General features: G+C 36.0%; 1 protein-coding gene across 5 annotated transcripts in view; it reads left to right on the top strand.

Moving 5' to 3' along the window:
* il1rapl2 (interleukin 1 receptor accessory protein-like 2) overlaps nt 1–23,594 on the top strand; it is a 122,105-nt gene that overhangs the window by 18,309 nt on the left and 80,202 nt on the right. For 4 of the 5 annotated variants that reach the window (XM_077733244.1, XM_077733242.1, XM_077733243.1 and 1 more), the window contains exon 2: nt 2,454–2,565. In XM_077733244.1, the coding sequence (XP_077589370.1) occupies nt 2,460–2,565 (106 nt within the window). In that variant the 5' untranslated portion in view covers nt 2,454–2,459. Of the gene's footprint in view, nt 1–2,452; nt 2,566–23,594 lie in introns of all 5 variants that reach the window. The other variant, XM_077733245.1, reaches the window with a different exon arrangement.

Below are 23,594 nucleotides of genomic sequence, written 5' to 3'. Positions count from 1 at the left end.
GTATTTATTCTGCCTTGCTCTCCTTTTTACTCTGAGTCCTCCTGTGTGTGTATTTAAACAAATGTTGGTAAAATGAGCAGTTTCCATTTGAAGGGAACTTCATTAAGATGCACAGGGGTGCAATAGTTATTTCTTTCAACTGATCATTGGTAATTTTTCATGTTAATGGTGAATTCCAATGCTGAAATTCTGCTTTCTGCATGTGAATGCTTAGTTTTTATGTAAATTCACATTGGCTTTGTTATTTACATTCTCAAAAATCAACCACCTTTACAAGAATTAATTCAGTCCTTTTCTGTATCGGTTATCCTCACATGGATCCTATCTCCGCTGAATGAATGGAATATATATACATAAAGTATATAATATATACAGTGACATTTTATTTACTGAGAAATAAACTTGCGAAATGGCTCAAATTTGAACAATCCACAGGTGGTCAAGGTAAGACACAGGCAACCGATACACTTTCAATGGCTGTATTGAACAAACAAATCTTAAGAAAACACTTAGTAAGCCCATTGATTCACTCGCTGCCACTGGTGACATTCATGCAGAGTAACTCAGCAGGCAAAATGCCTTTTCACTAGGCCTAATAAGTTAGCCAGTTAACATGGAGCAATCTCACACTTGCATTATCTGACTATATAAATGAGACACATATCTTTAGTGTTACAAGAACAATGATTGTCTAGCTTTTTTTTAAAGGGACATAATTTAGATTTTACAGATGTACCTTAAGACCAATAGTGCCATGTGCAAATTATCCAAAGAATGCTCAAGTCACCACTTGAATGCCAAAGGAGGTGTTGTATGTTGGGTTAGAAAGAACTGCGTGAGAGAGCATGGTTAATTAGACAAGCTGGAAGCGTTGCTATTTGAGCAACTGGATGATCCAAGCTTTCATGCTCCATGGTGAGTCATATGCTGTCGTCTAATGCCATAGTAAATTTTATATAACAACAAATATAATGCTGTATAAACAAATACAACATTGTTTATTTAATATATACTAGATGCAGTGTACAGTTTGTTAAAAGCAAGTGACGTCATTTAGAGAAATATACTCTTTGCACGCGTACTTTCTATGGGGAATGCAAGTAGGCTAACTTCAGGTTGCCAGATACAAACACAGTGTATCACAAGCCAAGAGTACTGAACTCTTCAAAGTGTGCCTGCTAGAATTGCTTCGATTTACAATGAATAATGCATCATTTATAATTGCTCCAGTTTTGAAAGTGATCAAACAATCCATGTCTGATTTATTTGAAATATTTGCTGTTTGAATGTGAATTTGTTGGGATGCTCAACCTAGTTTATGAAGCACTACAGAGAGATAAATCATCAAAAAAAAACTGCATGGGGAGTATCATGCAATCCAGTAACACATGCTGCCATTTAGCCTTCATCTAAATGCATTGCACACTGTTTTTCACACTTGGCTGCTAATCCAAACACAGTAGTTTGTGTTGTCTATGATTTACTTTGGCTTTGACCTTTGCTCAGCCAGAACTAGTTTGGCGCAGTTAGTCACCGATGAAATCCTGCCGTGTTGATGTCTGCGAGTTTTTCCTAAACTAAGTCAGATATGCAATAGTACAATTTTATTGCAGACCAAACTAAAGTATGATCAGAATGTTCAATTCTTAAATATAATATTGCACATTTACTGACTTGGTGCATAATAATAACCTGATATTTTAATATTGTATGTTTACAGTAGTAGGAAATAGGAAAATAACAGACTTCTTTAACCGTCTTTTAGGAATTTCTTGGTTATTTTTTAATGAAATTCTTCATTCCCTTTGGATTCTTAGCTTTCTGTAGATTGACTTATTTATTCTTGAACCACCAACAATAATTATAATTACAAAAAAATTATAAATACCGTCATATTTTGTTCACCACGATCATCTCATCAACTTAAGTTGTTCTGCCAGTCTTTGATACTAAAGCACTCTCTCTCTCTCACCTCGTAAATATCACTCATGTCGTTTTGATCGACTACACTGTCCTTGAGAAACTGATGCTATTTCACGGTCCGGCTGAAGTATATGTTTCTGTTGTCATATTTATGGAGAACACAGTGGAATGCGCGCTTGCATGCCAACTCTGCTTTGATTTTACCCTTCGTTTGGAGCTTTACCCTCCCAGCGTGTTTGTATGAGTATAAGAAAATCAATAGGATTCGCCACAGGTTACTCAAAGGCTCTCTGTGTGCATGTATGTGTGTATTTTCTTTTTTTTCTCTGTCTATTTTAAAGGGAAATTATATATATATTATATATATTATTTAATGAAATAAAGTGGGCTATGCCAAGAGTAGGACAACCCTCTTTACATCTAAAATTAACTTTATTTTGATGATAATTTCTTGTTTGTTTTAGTTGGAAGAGTGACAGAATTATGCATGGTGTTTTATGTCTAACATTTCTGTCCTGTTTGTTCTTAAGGTCCCAATGGAGAGGAGAGCAATGAAGACTTCACTCTTTCTCCTTCTCATCCTTGCGTTGCTTGCCTCAGGAAACGGTGATGATGTCAAGTACATCTCCAAAAGGAACTCTGGTAGGACCCATTCTTTCCTTCAGTTATTGGGCTCATTGGTCTGTGATGTAATTAAACCCAGTATTTCCTAGTTTAGTTTCTGGGAGCAACACTTATCATATTTCTCCTCTTTTCTATATTGGGTGTCTCTTGACTTGGCTATAATGTTGCTTCCTTTAACAATTTCCATTTAATTCTCTGATGGTGTCTTGCTGTCAGTGATTTGGATGCTGAGTTTGATTCCCAACAATCAAAAGTGATTTTTTTTGCATTTGCTATTAAGAATGGTGGATCTGCTTCATGTGTAGTCTTGTAATCAGCATTGTGTGACTTCAGTCTAAAGTGGTATGCTATGATAATGAAATGATTGAGCTGTGATTATAAAATAGACAAACAAGCAGTTTTTTTGCCATTTAAGAGTTCATATCATCTTCCATATCGCACATATTCACCCCAACAATATGCCCTAACATACAATGTGATAAATGGAACTGCAAGTGCAGTGTACTGTACCTAATATTATGACTGACATTCATGTTTCCCTCAGTAGTTATGAAATATTCCTCTTTCCAAGAGATATACACTGAATATAAACCCCTCAGGACATGCATTTTAGTTTTTAACAGACTTTCATGTACCATTAATTTAATATTCCAGTTTGCAAAACGCTCACATTCCCTTGCTATCTTGAAATAACAATGATGTCAGGGGTTAAAGATTGAGTTTTTGTCTTTGCACAGAGAAAACGGGTTGGTTTTTACTTTGTTTTTTTACCCTTTGGCTGGTATCCTTGCGCTAGTGTCTTGTAAACTCACTAAAACTGGACTGTGTAGGAGTAGTTTGGTATTTTTTCAAATGCGTAAGATCATAGGCATACATGCATTCTTGTTGTGCATGTTGTGTGTTATGGCCAGTGGTGTGGAGCTCTAGTATATGTACTCGCTCTGCTTGCTTCCGAGTATTTGTGCACTTGTGTGGGTGAGGTGTGTAGAAAGCAATTATGTGATCAGAGCAGAGCCAAGCGGACATTTATGTGGGCGACTGCTACATCCAGTCAAAGATTGGCTCGCTCGCTGCTTAGGTGTCTTTAACTGGACACACCATGTGGAATGGAACTACAATTTTCCCTGTGTCAGTTTCTCCACTGGACCTTGTCGAAGTAGGAAAAATGAGAACATGCCATGATAAGAAATAAAAGACACCGTGATAATTATACACAACATGGTAACAAATATCCAGGTGTATTGTGTATATGTATTGTCAAGAGTGTCTGGCTCAAGGACACTTTGTTTGTCTTTGAAATTGTTTTCCATGATGTTTTCTTGTCATAGAAAAGGGTATTTGCATTCAATCACATGGCTTTTAGGATAAAAAATGGCTACAAGGAGTATTTTGCTGTGGAAAGTACATTCAGAAATCGCAATGTTAGCTAATAGGAGTGTGCATTTTTTTTTTTAACATGAGAGATACATAAAATGAGAGGAGGGAGCATTTAACCATGACTGCCCAGGAGCCAGTCCAGTGAATACCTCGCCCAAATTCAACTCGAATGGTTCCAGCTGACTTCTAACACTAATTTGTACATTTGGTAGCAAAAAATAATGGTCAGATTGAAGTAATTGAAAACAAAACTAAACTAATTTCTCAAGACATATGCATTGTTCTCCTTCCTTAATATTGACTGCTACAGCGGAACATAATTCAAACAGTTCTACTAGAAAGCCATCTTAGTGTAACTTTATATTTCAATGACTAAGCAAAGCAGCAATTAAAGCAATTTCCACTGCTAATTAAAAGAGGAGTTTCAACTGAAATTCACACAAACAAACAAAATATATTGCCAGCAGCTCATGGCACTTTTGCACATTTCATATTTTTAGTTTTGTCATTTCTCTTTCTAGATTTTCAACCAACCTCCTCTTAATCTGTGCCACAAACCTGCTTTGTTTTCATGGTCTATACCATACTTTAACCATTTCATCATCCGAGACAAAAGCAATAAATTACCTGAGAAGGTGAACAGAGATAAGATAAGACCCTTATCTTCATTCCAGCAAGGGCAGAAGGGAGAAATAAATTCAAATACTAACTAGAATAACATTGCAAATGTCCATTTAAGACTTGACAATTCTCAATATGTTCATTGGACATGTGCCAGTGGGTACCACCCACGGCAGGCTATTTTCATCACGTAAATCCAGTTAAACAATTTATCCTTTTTTCATCTCTGTTTAGAAAATGTCAGTCTTTAGATTTAAATCCCTAGATTTGCATAGGTGGATAATTTTGGTTTGACATTATAAGAAAATGAGAGAAAAATGTGTTTTCTTCATTTTATATGAAATCTATAAGACTAATTGTTGCCCATTGTGCCCAATCACATGTTTTTTTTAATATTATATATTTTATTTGAGGCAAAATAACATAACAATGTGGAAAAAGTCAATTAGATGAACGGAAGTCGTCCCACTAATTACATTTGAGCAGGATGCAATGTTTGTCATATCATCACAGCTCTCCTCCCCACATTCAACTGTGCATGCGTGTATTTGTGGGAGGGTGCTCACCCACCAACCACCACACTGCACATTTGTTGCCTCTCTAAGCCAAAGATGACAGGCCGTCTGTGTGAAGTGGGTGTTCTCTAGCTCGCAAAAGACCTTGAAGAAATATTAGCAAAGGCTTGCTTACTAACCAGCTGCTTTGCAGACTGATCTGCGGCATGAACGTTACAAAGAATCAATTTCCGCCACAGTTATCATATATTTATATGTATTTTCCATTGTTTTTAGCATCTACTTGCATAGTTATTATTCTTTAAGGAAAAGGAGGAAAAGAGACAGCCTAAAAAATAGAATTCATCTCAAAAAGTAGACTATAGTTGCAAAAATATCTAGTACGTAACATGCGCATGTTAAACATCTTCCAATCCAACTGACATGATATTTAACACTAGCAAAACGTCTAAGCTATTTGTGCCGTGACTGTGAATCCCTTTTGTCCCTCTCACTTTCTGTCACCATCACTCTTTTTCACTTGTGTCCGTGTCTATGTCAAGTTCCAAGGTCGTATTAAAGATTCATCCCTTCTCTTGTACTGCATTCAAATATTGATAAAAGCTGACACGCCGTTGACTCCGTACCACCAAGGGGTTTTACTCTACATATACCCACCCACCCTAAAATGTGGCACACAGATACAGAATACACCCACACAACCCCCCAAAAAGAGATCAGCCAGACCTTTCTCTCTCAATTAATAGTGTCTTCAAATGTTAGCATTGTCACTTTTCATTATTCATTTATTTTTTTATCACACTTAAAAGGATCTGCATTTCTTCTTTCCTATTGCCCATCACAAAACAAGCCAATTGGGAGATCTATCAATCAATTTTAACATATAAGACAACAATATTTAAATGCTGTGGAATTCAATAGGTTAATTGAGTTAAGTTTCAGCGGAACTATTTTGAATTCTAGTACAAGATTAAAAATTAATAATATTAAGCAACATGTGAGAATGTATTATATAATATAGAAATTCCCTTTTTGATTAATTAGGGGTACGTTTTTAGCGCTTATAAAAAAAAAAGGGTGAAAATGAATAAGGTGTAAAACAGACAAGTCAATCAGGAGGTTTATTTACTGCACTTTTAATGGCATCTGATGACAATTGCCACCTGTGGCCCATTTGATGTCCAACTTGCAATCAAATCAATTCCCCCAACCTTCCTGGTGTGAGGCATGCCTCAGGAAGAAGATAACCAAACAAGGCCCTAACAGAAAGTAACTTCATACACTGCAGGAAATAGCCAGCCTGGCCAGATATTGATGGGAAGAGAGAGAGAACATGCTGTAATTTGGCCTGATTGTCACTTTTCGCACACATCTTAAGGCTAATTTGCTGAGTTGCACAAGAAATAGGAACACAAGGAATCGTTGGAGTCTGTTGTTTAAATAGAAGGGGGTTTCGGTGTCTCATGTGGCAAAGGAATTGATTAAATAATGTGGTAGCACGTTTCCTCAGCGGGGAAACAAAATTACTTGGTACAGTGAGGTGGGGGACTATGAATTGAGCATGATAAATGTTTATTCCTCTGTCTGAATGTGTTTGTGTGTCTAAATATGCAGTCATATATGTTGCTTTGAAGCAAATATTTTCAAATTAGTACATTTACATGGAAAAGGAGGGCTTAGTGAAGTGTATAAATTGATAGCTCAGTTTTATTTAAACAGAACCAGCAACCTTTTCATACTCCCAAAATGTATTTTATTAATATATTTTTAATTTATTCATTAATTTAACAGGATCAATTTTTCTCCATTAATAAAAGTTAAACAATATGAGTACAATAATATTGGAAAATATACCAGTAATTTCAATAAGCAAGTTCCCCCAAAGTGTAATGTAAAAACTTTGAAGAATCCGAGAATAACAAACTTTTCCAAAGAAAGTGAGAAAATAGTTGAAAGTTGAAGCAGCTGGAAGAGGGAAAAAAAATAAAAGAAAAGCCGAAGACAGTACTTTTTGTCAGCCAGCATGTAATTAAGTTCAGCACAGTCTGCAATGGCTCCGTACAAGTGGTAATTTAACACAGAGCACAGAAAGAAGATACAAAAAAAAAAAGACAGAAAGAACAACGCTGGAGGTGAGAAAATACAAGTGCAGGAGTAGTACAGAAATTAGAAGGAAATTCTTTCTTCTATCTTTAAAAAAAAAGTGAACACGGGTAACAGAAATGAGAACATCTCATTTAAACATATTTATCCTCGCATCACCTGTGGAGGTGAGAATCTTCACCAGAAATATATTAAAAGGTGATTTGACTAAGTAGTCAAACCAAAACCTAGATTATCTCCTTATTATTGCATTAAATCAAAATCAAGGGAGCTCACAGTGTTATTAAAATCTCCAATCTGGATTATGACCTCTTTCACTGTCTTAAGAAAGCTGTCTGAACTGCCATTGACTATAACAGTAGAGCGTTTTAGGTCTGAACTTTGCACTCTGCTGCCAAACATGACAGGACTGGGATAGTGCTTCTTCCTTCCTGTATGTTATAAGAAAGAAGTCAAACTATCACTGTTCCAGGTCACCAATATTTTTTTGCGGATGTTCTGCTCTTTCATTTATTGTTTCTTTGATTCATATGTCGAGTACCAACCTCTCTACTTCATATTGTATCTTTATCCAACAACTGCACTACATAGTCATACCCGTACTCAATATTAATAAGTATTTAAGCATTATATTTTAAAATTTTTATTCTTTTTCCAAACTGATCTGAAAAGTATTTTTGACGAATTGTGTCCATTGGGTGTGGTTTGGCAGGTATATATATTTTTTTGGATCAGCGTTTTTACAGAATTGCAAAAAAAGGCAATACACAACAAACATGTATATAGTGAAAGAGAGAATGATTGATTTAAGGCAAAAGGTTGAGGTTAAATAAGAGAATCTCAAGAGAGTGTCGGGGATAGAGATGAGGAAATGACTTTTCAATTTGTGAAGCTCTAGGGGTAGCAGCTAGAGAATAAAATCATGGTGTGTGGCTTAGAAAGAGTGAGTGTGATGCGACACTGATGAACCCACTGCTTTATTTACCCACAGGGAGTCTGAAAGTAAAAAAAATGCACCAGTGGGACTGTGTGTTGTGCTTTCAAAGTCCTAAAATATTTGACTGAGTGATGTGGACAATTAAAAGCTAGCATTGGTCTACCTATTAAGGAGATGGTCAACATGATGCTGCATTGTTTGCTGTGTATTGACAATGTAATTACCACTGAATAATTTGTGTGTCCAGTCAGTGCTTTTTTTATTGACTCTATAATCAGATTTGAATGATACACTCCCCATATTAAAATCAATGCGTAAATGTACCATCATGGCAATGATGTATTGTTACCATTTTCCCATTTTAATAGCAGTTAGTACTAGTTAACTTATGGATATACCAGATTAGCCAAATACTATAATTCCTTTAGTGCAGTTATATCATTTATGGGTGGCAATTAAAATAACATATTGAAAGCCATCTATTATTATGATAATGTATGCATGACTTTGTGTGCTTTTATTTTGAAGTTGGCCACCATTGGACATGAGTTTCAGTTAATTTGACAGCAGTATTGAGGCCCTTTTTTTCTATAAATATTTTTGTAAACTAATAATTGTCTTGATCATCAAGCAGACCTTCATCCAAAGCTGTTATTATCACATTTTAATGGATATCACATTGTGATGGAGATGCACAACCCTAGTGTCTAATGTAATGTTTCACTGGGAGTTTCCTGTTTTTGCCCTTGCACTCTTTTATTCCTTCACTTTTGTGGCTCCTTCATTTACAATTGAACTTGACAGAAAATCATTAACCGCATAATGAAAAGCAGCAGACCAGGAATATATATACCATCACTGTCCATTACAGATCCTTAGCCTTAGACCCTGAATGTAAATGAATCCATGGTATATATGTACTGTTAACGTGTTGGGGTGTTGAATTGGCGCAGATTGCTTTGCTTTTGTTTTCATCCACGGCATAGCATTGATCATTAAGTCAAGTGTTTTTCAAGTCGATGTACGAGTGCAAAATAGTGTTTATGAATGGTTGGATAAACGCACATAGGACTTCAAAATTAACAGCCTATTGATTGGACATGATTTTTTTTTTTTATGCCATGGTTAAAAGGAAGGCTGCTTGAAGATTTATGATCTGCATTCTGGATTATTGTGATGGAAGAGTGATATTGATTTTCAGTTTCATTAATATCCGCTTATGCTTAAAAATAACTCATGATATCACAGGATAATCATTATGAAAAATACAATTCAGACATATGAAAATAAAATTAACTGAGTGTAAGGAAAGAAAGTTATCAACAAATGATATAAGTTGAATTACACATACATTTTAAACCTCTAAACATGAATATAACCTGATGTGCAATGTGTTCTTTTGCCTGTTTTTTCACTGCAAATCCAGATTTACAAGTTGTGTGATCATTTTGCTGTGACATTTCCTTTAATGTACACTCAGAAATTTTATATTTTTTCTAGTAGTTCAGTTTGGATTAGTTTTTTTTCCTTTCTCCACGGCTAGAAATTTATCGAGAACTGCAGTATCAAAAAGCTCATCGACAAAAAAAAATGCAAGTCAGATCAGCAAAAGTATCCTAATTATTTCTATCCTTTTTGACTTTAAAGACTTGGAAATAATCCCTTGCCACTGATTCTGAGCTACTTGGCAGATGAGGACGGCAAACATAAACCCAGATCTTTTGTGAAAAGACTGATTGACTGTAAAGAAATATGTTCAACATACCCAAAGTATAAATGCGAATGCAAGACAATTTTATCTTTGCTGCCAAACCGTGTACTTCAGTCTAATTAGAATCACATATCCTTCCAGCAATGTGTTTTCCCATCTTCATTGTGTTTACTTGACATAAACTGATCATTTACTTTCAGGAATGAATGATAAACTAGAAAGCAAAGAGCTGTTTATTTCTTCATCCCCCATGGCTCACTCGGTCTCTTGTCTGCCTTTTTAATGAGGTTTTCTCTAATTACATTTTAATGGACTGGGAACTACTCTTCTTCATCCACCCCCTTCAGAGATTCCCCACTCTTATGTTTAAACTAACATTTCAAATTTGAGGGGCTGACAAACTGTTGATTGCACATCATCAATTTGATCACAAACATTTTATAAACCTAGGGTTGTATTTACAAGTAACACACGTTTAAATTGGTTTATTTGCTTGTGGTACAATTGGAATATGGGGCAGATGCCCCCAGGTCAATGCCAAATTCTGATTAAAACAAAGAGTTATTCATATTGTTTTCTATTTGCTTTTCTCTTATCTTGGGATATATTTTTCTTTTTGCTTTAACTTGCTTGCACATTCCAGAAACACCTATAAAAGGGAATATAGTTGGGATTATTCATGTTTATAGTATAAAGGGGTTTTTCCTAAGTGTGCTTGCAAATATTCCTGATTTGTTGCCTTTTTTCACTCTATAAACTCAATTTTAGAGATTCTCATATGATTAAATCTGATAACTCTGTATTTAACTTAAAATCAACATATAAAGGTTCAATCCCACCAGAAATTGAGCCCTCGCTCCCAAAACTGTGAAACAGACGGACTAACCACTCAATCATCATTCTGCCTGTTTTTATCTAGCTGTTAAATACCAAAGAAATAATAAAAAAAATCAGTACCCAGCTTTTCTCAACTATACTGATCATAAAAGCTATTGAACAAATTGCAGCTACAACACTTTCTTGTCAGCTTTAAAACTTCCACGGAGTGGAGGTGGTTTTGATTAGCTTAATTAGATACTCCAGGCAAAAGAAAAGTCTGGAAAAACTCTACAGCTATTAGCCGATATCGATTGAGTTGGAGTGTGTGTGTGTGTGTGTACAAAGGAGGGAGGGAGGTAGTAAATAAAAGGGGGTAAGGGTGCGAGTTTATTTAAATAAACTCTTAGGGCTTTCATTCTGCAGTGAGCATATTTGGAAATGCTGCTGTGTCCAAATTTGCATTATGTTAAAACCTAAATTAACAAAAACAAAGCCCTGGGAGATGTTGCAGCTTCCCAACCGGGTTAATACTTGCAGTCAGAGCCAGCAATACAAAGGACATTCCATGAGCTGAGCCCCTAACTAAAGAGTGGGCAGGTGGGATTCAGTTAAAGTAGGGCAGAAATAGTCACCTGTTTCATGTTTGAAACACAAATGGAACAGATTGTCATCAATTAAATGCCACTGAAACATATATTTGTAATTTTTTTAAACACCTATGCTTAAAATGTGACAGCAATTAATTCTTGTAAGGTCTTTTTCCATTCATTTATCATCTGGACTGGTTATCCTCATGGGGGTCGTGGGTGTGCTGGAGCCTATCGTGGCTATAGGGAGTAGGATAGATACATTTTGAACTTTTTGCTACTGTGAATCGTAGGGCATATAGAAAACAATTATTCATGGACATACTTGTATCTAGGGAATATTTGGAGTATTTAGTCAGCCCAGCATGCATGTTTTTTGGGATGTGAGGGTAGAACATCTCCACACTTGAAGGCCAGAATTGGTCTCAGAACATTGTGTCAGAGTGCAAAACAGCCTTAATGCTAGGAGAGAAAAGTGGACTGTTAGTTTGCTATCTGGTTGCTGTTAGTCACGGAAAAGGTAGCTGCTCAATTGTCGCACTTCATCAACCACTCTAGGGATTTTATCGACAACGAGGGCCTCATTCGCTTATCTAGAAGAACACTTTAAGGACAGTCATGGTTGATTATACACATATTAAAAGGCATGAAATCCACAAATCAAGCCAAATAATGTACAACAATTTATCAAGCATACAGAGTTTTTAGGAGGGATTGATCTTCTGCAAGGAAAAGTTGGTCTTTTCACTTTTGTTTTTTTTAATGTTAATTTGTTTATTAGAAATTATTATACACCTTTTATAGCTCATATAACAAATCAATTACAACTGCTCAAGTAATGTACATTTATCAACTTTCACCCATTTCTTTGTCATTAATCCAATTATGCACCTAATATCTCTTTCCTTAAATTTCATCATGAAGCACTTTTGAACAATTACTTCCCCTAACATTAAATGTGATAACCTTTAAAGAACATCTATGGACTAATTTAAAAAAGCTACACTTACAATGAAGCATAATATAGCTTTTGAGTATTCATGTTGAGATTAATGGTTGCCAATACATGAGATGGGAGGGATCAAAAAGACCTAATAAGAGATCATATAGAAGAAATATGCCTACCTGACTTGCTCAGTTCAAATTCTGCATGTGTTGGAGCGAGTCTGTCAAGGTGACTGTTTGAGGGTTAATAACTAGTGACCCAAAGAAGAGAGTAAATTGGAGGGCTTAAACTACACACTCATGCAGATATTCTATTTTATTAATACTACATTAGTCATACACAAAGTCTTAACTCATTTCTTCATTCTAAATAATCCCTTAAGTACTGTAAAACTTTTTTCTTCCTGTTATTTTATAGTATTTTTTGCAATGAAATGTTTAGAGTGAGTATGAATAGTTGTCCATCTCCTATTGCCTTATGATTGGCATACCACCAGTTTGAGGTATCCCCCTCCTGTTGCCCATAGTTGGCTGGGAAAGTCTCTCACAGCCCCCCGCCAGGATAAGCGATATGAAAAATGACTGAATGGAAAAAAGCATCTATTCAGAGAAATCTCTAAAATAAGATAAGGTTTAAAAAAAAGTAAAAACAGATGGCTATTTGTAGGATTTTGTTTGGATAGAACACCATTGAGGTTTTCTACAGTATATTCTCCAGATAAAAGATGAATAGTGTAATTAGGTACATGCTCAAGTAGTTTTTTCAGAGTCATTCTAATACTGAAAATAGCTGCAGGTTAGAAAGAACACTGAACTCTGTTATTGTGTGCATTTAAAAGAAACCACAGCAGTGAGTCAAAGTGGGTTTGAAGGATTTGCCCCACAGTCTAATTGAATTTTCGAGGCTCTCTCATGTTCAGATTTATTAACTTTGTATTTATTGTCAAAAATCTATTGAACCTTTTACAAACTATACCAGGCGGATGAGTGGTTAGTGTGTTAGCCTCACATTTCTGGGGTTCTGGGTCTGAGGCCAGGTTGGGCCTGGCTGTGTGGAGTTGACAGTTTGCCACAGTTGTCCTTCAAATGCATGTTCAAGATTCTGAGAGAACATTTTAAACTTAATGGCTTTCTGTGACCTGGCCTTAGGCAGCTTCTTACTAAAAATAAGAAGTTGTGGTGGTGTGTGTGTTTGTGTGTGTATCACTAGTAAAAGGTCAAGATTTCCTGAATTAAACATAAAACAAACTAATGCCCTCATTCGAATTTTATTCCAAACAAATGTAAAAAGTACTGAATTAAGATAAAATATGTTGCATGGATACTTTTTGCATCAACACCAAGTCGTTAGTACTACAGTACACTGAAGGCCTAATGATTTTTTTTATCGATCTTGCATTTTTATGTTTTCAGTTGGTCTTCGCATATATCTATAGGAGATATCATACATATTTCTATCATATTCAACTATAATGTAGTCAGTTTGGCTGTTGACATGCTACAACTTGCCATCCTGGATTTGATATAGAAGGAAAAACCCCGTACAGGTTAAAACATTAATGGATTTATTCTTTTCACGTATCGAAAAATTGCATTTCGCCAGTTACAAAAGTAAGCATGTGGCAGTTGCGTGTCGCTATTAAATGAAATGTCATAGTGTAAAAAGAGATCTGGGCATTGTGACAATATACACAATTTTATAAAAGTTCTGAAACATCATGGAAAGGCAATGAGCTGTGTGACAGTACTGCCGAACTGGTACATAAAGCTATTACAATGGCAATTTTATCCTGTGTTACAAAGTTGAAAGTACCAACAAACAAAAAAACATTAGAAGAATGTTTGGGTGAGTGTGAAATTGTATATGTGGATTCAAACATGGAAAAAGGGGGTAACACCTGCAAATTATTCACATTATCACAGTTGAGATCCAATCCCACACACATATCCCGGGTGGACGATAGTAAGACTCCTGACTCCACATTCAAAATCTAAGACTAGAGAGGTCATACTGACATCCTTACACTTTTTCTTAAGAATAGATTTTCAGAATTAAGTAAGAATAAGATCAGGTTTAGACACAGTAGGCATGTAGTTCAAGTATTAACTATTTTTCCCCCACTGGGGCACTAGATGTCAAATCAATTGTTGAAAGCTCTTCAGTAAAATTGGATTAGGCCTCTATTACTATCAATGGAGGTAAGAAATGATTCTATAATACCAGTTTTCTGGTTGAAATTTTATCTTCAGACTAATTGTCAATAGAAGGCTGCAAGCAACAAAATAATCCAAAATGATATCTATATTTATATCACACTAATAAAATTCCATGCAGTTCTTGCCATTTTTTTGCAACATTTGTCAGGTTTTGACCTCTGAGCTACAAGATAGACCGATATTTAAGTGACTAGCTGCAAAGTGCACTGTAGCTTTTTATTTAACCATCTTGTGCGGGCCACATTCAATGATGTTGCCATAATTTGCTGCAGGCCAATAACAACTGGGGTTTGGTCACCCTTTCTTAACCCATTAATTATCAACACAGTTTATCCTTGTCAGGGTCGAAGGGTACTGGAGCCTTTACCTGCTGATTTTGAGTGAAAGACATAGTACACCCTAAACTGGTGACAGACCATTTGCACTCACACCAACACTAAGTGGGAATTGATCCCATACTGCCTTTGGCAAATGTGTAAAGGAAATGGAAGCACAGACAATCAAGGCGAATCTAAGTTTTAACGCTTCTCAATTTGATCGAAATTTTGTATACTGGCGCACAAGCACATAAAACGGAACCTTTGCAAAAATCTCAGGTTTATGCAACACCTAGTGAGCTGTTGCATTGACGTATACATCTTCAGCACAGGAAGAAAAGATGCAATAGTCACTATCACCTCACTGGTGCACTAGTGTGGAAGAAAGTGTGAAGTAAAGATGTGAAAAAGCATCTGGAAAATTGAGAAAAGGGTCAAGAAGCATAGGACAATTGAGTTTAACAGATCATTTATTCGGAAAAGAAACTAGATGGTCAATTTAATGTGGTAACAAAGGGAAAATTTCAGCGTGCTTAGAAGGAAAACTTCATAGATTCATAGTAGCTGTCTCAGTGTGTGCATAAAAGGTAATGTACCTGTGTCCCAGTGGAAGAGAAACGTAATAAAATGTGCCCATAAACTGCTCTGGCTGCTAGAACTATCAAAACATAGATAAAAGACCAGTGTTAAATATTTGTTAAAGTGCACGAGAAAAGTAACTAGAAGTATGTTGTCATTGAAGTCTTTAATATGCATTGCTTTGCTGACTTTTGCAAAGAATGGGTGATCATATTTTGTCAACCTTTTTGTGTATTTGTCAAATTATACAACTCTTTATATTCCTATACGCAAATGATGATCTTTATAGGAGGGAAATAATGACCCACGTTTTGAATTTGGGTCATCTTGTAGCTTAATACACCTACGCTAATAGTTCACAAAATCCCTGCCCCAGATACTCAAATGTTTTTAACAATCGAGTATAAAAACCAGAATGTTATGACCAGAAAAATATGATGACCAATACAGCAGCAAATTCTTAAAAAGCCTAACCACACCCATGCAGCTCTCCAACGAAATCTGTGCCATCCTTTGTCATAACTGAGGACATCAATTCTATGCGTGCACAGAAAAATGGAAAAAATAAACAGAACCTGTTATTACTGTGTTGATTATTAACTATTAAAAGTTGAAATCAATCCCAAACTTTTTCAAGTACTCCAACTACTTGGCTCACTGTATTCATTATTGGATGTGAGTGGTGTATGATTTATTAAAAGCTGTATAAATACAACAGAAATGATAAAGCTACAGGTATATAATGATGTAATGTAGTGATTGTAGGCAGGCCATTCTGCTTGAAAGACTAACCACATAAGCCACTTTATCAGTTTAGCTAAGACATCCCTAAGGTTCAATTAGACTTTAGAGGCAGAGGCGGATGTAGTGGCAGACATATTGGGGGAGTTATGAGGCCAGCAGACAATAGATGATAAGGGAGGTGATGCATGGTCACCAGTGAATGCTCTTGAACCAGTAGCAAATAGAAAAGGAAAATGCTTCCTTATTCACCAACCAGGCAGAGGCTATCCCACCATTCATTACAAATATTCTCTGAATCTACGCTTTAATTCATTATTCATGGAAAAAAATAAGTTCCCAGTTAGATTAGTATTGATTATTATCAATTTCTTCATATTCATTCACCCATTGAGTGGGATTTAAACCCACACAGCCTATACACAAAAAACCTGGGTGGCATTTGTTTGTTTTATATAGTATTAATTTCCTTTTTATTAGTTTATACCAGCTAAAAAAATGTAGTTTCCGAGTCCTAATGCAGTTGTGATGAGGGGACTTTTCCTTGAGACTCAAGTCATTTTTGCAGTCTCAAGAGAATGTCATGGTTAAATGCCAAAATATAGTGCTATGGCTTTATTGGTTGTTAAAGCTAAGCAAATAATAAACAATGCATTAAGCCTGGCAATATAAATGCTTTTTCAACCCTTCTAAATCTGATATCATATTAATTATTATTATTTTTTCTTCCAATGCCACATCTACTTGGATTTTAAAGGCAATGGAATTTATATATAGGTGAACTGTCCTATTTCAGCTCTTAAAAAAACACATATCATTGCTCTAAAATTGTATTTGGCACTTTCCTGATTTTTTAAAAATTATTATAAGAAGTTATCATTTGACTTGATTTAATCACCTTCCCATAAATATTGGAAATATCTGGCTATAGTACAGTATTTCCAAATGAGATGTACTTCTCGATAGATGGCGCCTTTATTGTTTTTTTTCTGTCATCAGTGGGATTTTCCCTTGGAACATTCTGATTGATATCATTTTAGACCAGTGACTTTCAGATGAGTAAATGGCCAGCAAAGCCTGCAGTTCTTTAGATGTAACCCTTGGGTTATTTTTTATGCTTTTGAGGCTCTGCATACAATACGTGGTACTATATGACTTTTATAAACTGAGTTATTAAAGAAAGAAGAATGTGGCTAAGAGTAAGTGTGAATATTTTCAAGGAAGATTGTCTATGGAATGGTACCATTGACCTTAACATATATAAAGTATAATATAAATTACATGTGTAAATTTTAGTGATGATATCAAATAAGAAATAATGGTTAGTGATCAATTTGCATGTTAATTTGAACATTTCCAGTTATTGAAGCATATAATATTCAACAAGACTATTTTTCCATGAAATTACCTTTCAATCTATGTGAAGAATTATCAGTCATTTTAAACTCTAGAGATTAATTAACAGTGGTAGTTTTAAATCTGTAACATACACCTGTTTTAACCTATTCTGCATAATTAGGATGTAAATCATTAGCTTTTTATATGGTGAAATATTGAATAGGTTAGTTTACATTTAACTGTGTTAAAATCTCATTTCAAAAGATGTTCCTTGTGTAATGGCTTTTCTCGTGACAAATGGCACAATCCTTAATTTGAAGTGCCCCAAAGCGAGAAACTGTATCTTTAATATTTCAGTGACAACATCTTTGTCTTGGGTTTTTAGCTAGCATAGCAATTATAACTGGAGTAGTGGGAGGAATTTAGGTAAAGTAATTATAGTGACAACATCCACTTGGGGGAGATCTGGGAGGATGAATAGTTTAACACACATCTGGCTTTTTAAATGAGAGGCGGAAAGCACTAATCAGGATCATAACGCCTAAATAAAATTATGCACTTGCTCTTGTAATTCTGACAATGAAAAAATTCATGTTACCAAAGCCCTGAGACTTATATTAAAATACCTTTCACTATTTAATAATGGAACTTGTAAATCCCAATGAAATGTATTATTCTATTGATATGGGTCAGTGTAGAATCAACAATTCTGATATTTTCTCTGACGTTTTATAAAAGGCAGATTTCAGTATGAATGAAAAGAAAACTCAATCAGTATGTAAGTGTTGTGACCTTCCAGGAATGCCATCATGCGTCACTGCTTCCTTGTCATCACTCTTGCTATTTTAACAAAAACATATAAAATAGGTTTACCATAGTGATCCAGAAAAGCTGCAGATTGACTTGTAGATGTATTAGAAAACACAATAAGTGATCATGATGATGCTGCTATCCTTTTTAAACTTGGAGAACATAAAAAATCCCTTTTACCATTGTACCAAAACCATGATGATCCATTAGCGTCTGTATCTCTCATTCTTGAAGCAATATTTTTTATGGATTTGCCCTAACTAAAGGTCGTGTTGCATCACAACCCAAGTATCTTACCTACCCAATTAAGGCACTGGGGGACCTTTTTCTCTCTTATTGCTGACAAACACACGCACACACTCCATATATGCATAAACATCTCATGCTCCTCTAATCAGTCGCACTTTCTGGGATGTAGTATCTGCATGTGTGTGATCACAACTGTCTTCTCTCAGTGGCAGGTGCAGCAATTTCCTTTCCTTCTTTCCCTCTCATGCTTTAGCATTTTCTGCATATTTCCTTATTGCACACCTGCTAATTATCCATGTGTACTTGGGAAAAAAACAGTGTCCTATTGGGTGCTAAGATACCATTACATGGACCAGCTTGCTCACCCATCACTAAAATTCCATTCGTATCATAATAAACCTGATATTGTAGTACTAAATATGTTTTCTGATGACTGTTCAGATAGGCTTTATCATCACATGTGTAAAAACAGCAAGTATTGTGTTGTTATTATTATTATTTGCATTCCAATTATTGTTTACCATGTCAGTTGATCTCGAAAGTACTTTGGCACATAGCTGCTACTTTGAAAAGGCAATATAAATAAACATTATCATACCTAGAATAACTTTTCCGATTCCTTCATATCATACTCGGACATTTGACTTTTCTATTTGGGAATTCTTGGAAAAATTTTGGTTAAAAGTTCATGATATTTGCAGAACAATGCATACTTGAGCCCACATGCTTTTCTAGCCATCCATGTCCAGACTGCTGCCCTTTTCCTCTTCTTCACATCAGCTCTGTCTTTCGTCAAAGGTCATAGTGAATAAGTGCGGTTGATAAATGAAGTGCAGTAATAAAGAAACCAGCACGTAAAAAAAAATCTGCCCGTGTGTTTATTGTCAGAGCGAGTTAGTAGAGGAAAACAAAATGAAATACAGTAAGATTGGCATTTTCATTTTCTTACAGACACTTGAGCGCTTGAATGGCTCTAATGGACAATAAACAGCCTTGAAAATGTACACACACGTGCCTGTGCATGCACTCACATTCACACAGACGTACTCAATCACAGAGAGATATGACATTTACCAGCCATTGTCTTTTATAAGGAGAGTAAATCCAGTCTATGGACTGGGATGTGAGAACGACCAATGTTAGTCCGTCATCCCCAAATGTCAGCTGTTGAATCTAAAATGCAAATGATTTTTCACTTCTTTTTAATTCCATCTTTTGGAAATCATTAGAGTCCGAAACTGCTGTTTACTTATTGATGAATATCATCAGTCAGGCATCTCTAGAAGTACCGACCTGCTCACCCTGCTGGTAGGAAAGTGCAACAAATCAAAATGTGTAACAGGGATAGAACGGTTTAGATAGAGATGGTCACTAATCAAAGTGTTTAATGTGGGGACGGAGGATCAGAGCACATTACAAATCAAGCCCTGTCTAAAATGTGCTTGCCGACTGAAACAAATCACGCTGACCCGGCCTCGTGTGAGACGTGTTCTTGTCAGGAAAAACACACTCAAGCTGCTGACATAAAAAGACAGATCAGGCATGAAGGTGATCATTTAACAGAAAGATGGAAACAAGACGGTGGTGAAAAAGATGAATCATGCGTTGTCTAATTAGTTTTGTTCTCTGTGATTGATCCATTGGTTTCATTGCAGATGTGCGCGTGCCCTAAGTATCCACTTGTGTGCTTCTATGTTTGCCTGACCAAGTGTAATGGTATTCCAATTGGAAGGCAGCCATGTAGAACCAGAGAGTAACTGCCTGGGAGATTCTCAGCTTTACTTTGCTATCGATGACAAAGAAAGAGAGAGCAATTGTTTGTCGAAATTCTTAGCCATTCCTCTAAATCTCCCCTCCCCTTTTTGTCATTGCTCTAGAGGTTTCCTCCATGCCCTTGTTTAAGTGTGAATTCACCTGTGAAATGTCTTCTTGGATTCCAACAGCATGCTTGACAAGCTTTGTAGATAGAGATAGAGAATGAGCTGATGATGACCCTGGTCCTTTGCTTCTATGTCAGTCAGAAATGCTCCATCAGACAGATGAATTGCTTCCAACAAGGAACTGATGCATTAAGAGCTTTGTAGGATTTTTTTCATGATTAAATCATTCAAATTGGCATGATGTTCGCTTCTACCGCCACCAGAGGCTTCACATTGCCAATGCAACCCTCCATTATTGGTCCAGAGCCATAATGGATAAGTAATGACATTTGGCATAAAAGAAAGACAACCAAAGACTTGCAAAACGATGGCTGACTAGTTTCACAATCCTACATGAACAACAAAAACATTGTGAACACTAAGTCTCAGTCCTAGACTAAGAAAAAATGAATTACATTACATAATATGAAGCCATAATATCTTGTAGAGCTCATAAAACTTACCCAATAACTGTGTCCAACATTTCCTTACAGGATTTTCAGGTCCAGTTGACAAATTGATTTAATTAAATTTATGGCATTGCAAGATGTGCAAAGGCTATATAATTACAGTTGACTTAACTTCCACTTGTAGTACTCTAGTTAAATCTACTCTGAGTGCTTCTGCAGCTTACCTCCTTACAATGCAGAGTACAGCTTCCACTCAAATACATGTGTATATAAATATATATGTCATGTTATATTCAACTTATATATATTTTGACAACATTGCTATAACAACAAATCACTGCAAGTGAGGTTTCTAGTTTCCAGTCTATTTTTTTTTGTATATCGAACAGGAAAGAAACCATCTTGACAGATTGTGTTTTTAAATTTACATAAAATAATATCACAGTTGGGCTGCCTAGTGCCAGAGTGGATAAAGCATCAGCCTCGAAGCCCTGGGGGTCCTGGGTTCAAATCCAGGTCCGCCGGTGTGGAGTATTCATATTCTTACACCCCAAAAAACATGGAGGGTAGGCTAGTTAAACACTTAAAAGCACCCCTCTAACCCTTGTGAGGATAACTTGAAGTTTAGTTCATGAGTTTATCTGTGCATGGCGTCATATACAAATAAATATTGTCATTCACTTTAAAAGTACTGCATGTATTCCTGCATTGCAAGACTCACTTTTGTAATGACGCAAACTAGTATTAATATTGAAGCTTTTATTTAGAGTGTTATATCTTGATACAAGCATGTGATGACTCGAATAGATTTTAATATTTCATAAATTCTCGAGGCGAACAGGTGGGCTTACAGAAGGCATGTGAATCACACCTACAGGAAATAGAAAGTCTCACTTTATATTTTATCTGCCACACTTGTGGAAGGAAGGGTTAGAACTGGAGCTAATTCCAGGGTAGAAGAAGCCAAAAGAGCTGGAAGGGAATGTTGAACCAAAAGTTTCACAGGCTAGTAACACATTACAGAAATTAACACCTATCAGTACAGATATCAAATATAAACAAAGATTCGAGAAAACTGTGAATGAACTTACATGCTGTTCTCTCAGGTTTAGTTATTCACAGCTCGAACATCTTTGAAGTATGAATAATACATGCATGCAAAATTTGTCATTAGTGAAATAAGTGAATCATTAGTGAAAACAAATTAAGCTAATAAAAATGCAATAAAGTTCAGTGCACCTAAAATATCATTTGGTCAACTTCCAGATATACACATTATATTGCGTATTTTCAATTTCTTTCTGACTTGTGCATTTCAATAACATTTGATATGTAAAACCTTTAAGTTTTATTCACTTTTCATGTCAGTGTATATATCCCCGGGAACATTATTCTAACTACACATCCAAATATTGTTAGTAAGTGTTAAAAAAGCAAGCTTAGCAAAAACTGCTTTCACTCTATCATCCTTCTCCAGCTGCCTCTAAGGCACGCTTGCCCTGCCGTAGCCTGCGATCTTGCCTCAGTCATTCATGCCCAGAATACTGAACACCAGCAACAGTGACTCTTCAGTGATATAGCGCAGGAATTAGGCAAATAGTGGGTCATTTCAAACTGCTGATTCTTTAAGTCAATCTGGTTCGACAACCCCAGAGGCTAAAAATAAATGTATTTGTTACATTCATTCATCTTCCGAGACACTTATCGTCACGAGTGTCACTTACAAACAAGCTGACAGTTTCTTTCATACAGTGACAGTACCACTTACTCACTGTTATCAGTGAGTATCAGTGATATCATTATTAACTGTATTGTGAGGTTTTTTTTAGATAAATATGACATATTTTAGTAACCATTATCTACCATTATCACTGAGTATTGTTCTTGACATTTTAATTTATTTTAAATAAAATCCTTTAGGGGTGGCCTGGCGTTTAAGTGGTTAGCACATCAGTCTCACAGTTCTGGGTTCCTGGGTTCAAATCCCTCGGCTTGCGTGGATTTTATCCTATCCCACATCCTATTGTGTGACTTCATATAATTTATTTGGCACTCCTATGTTTGTAATATTTCACCTAGGATGGCTGGCACACTACAAATGTGCTTGTTATTTTAAATGATGAGAGTTGAATCAGCATAGCTCATTTTCCTATTTGCAGCATCTCTGTCCATCTTTGTCTCACACTCGACCATCATCTCATTCAAGCTACTGTCTGTCCTTCTCCTCCCTCCCATTTCTCTTAGTCCTCTCTCTCCTCCCTGCTGTTTGCTAAAGATGACTGCAATATGATGAAGTATTTCCTGTCATGATTATGAATTAGCCTCTCCATGTATCCACAATACACACTGCTGCAAACACATACACAAGCATTGGTACACACCTCAATGGGCCCATGCATCATAGCAAGGTCTCTTGAGTCAGTTGAACAGTGATGTCATTGATCTCAGTCGGCTTTCAATGAGAAGACTGCTACACAGAGCAGCCATGACACACTCATAAAAGAAGACAAAATGATGTTTTGCTACTTTTCCATGGCCGTAGTGTTATTGATATTTTGGTGGCACTAACCAATTAGCTAGGGCAAAGAAAAGGGGATTCTACTGTTTTCTATTGGATTTTTACTGTTCACATTTTTCTCCAAAAGGCAAAAATCATTCATATTTAATTTTCATGTCATTCATTGCACCTCCAAACAACACAATGGGGATTTGTGGTTAAGCAGGTGCTTGAGTTTTTTTTATACCAGGTCCATTCAAAAAGGCAGAGTACAGAATGTCCAATCAAAACTGGCTCATAGCATCTTATGATAGCTTCTTCTTCCAGGCTGTATGTTTAATGACTGGGGGAGGTG

Source organism: Stigmatopora nigra, chromosome 14 (genome assembly GCF_051989575.1).
Source record: "Stigmatopora nigra isolate UIUO_SnigA chromosome 14, RoL_Snig_1.1, whole genome shotgun sequence".
NCBI classification, from domain to species: domain Eukaryota; kingdom Metazoa; phylum Chordata; class Actinopteri; order Syngnathiformes; family Syngnathidae; genus Stigmatopora; species Stigmatopora nigra.
This window is presented reverse-complemented; position numbering and strand designations above follow the sequence as displayed.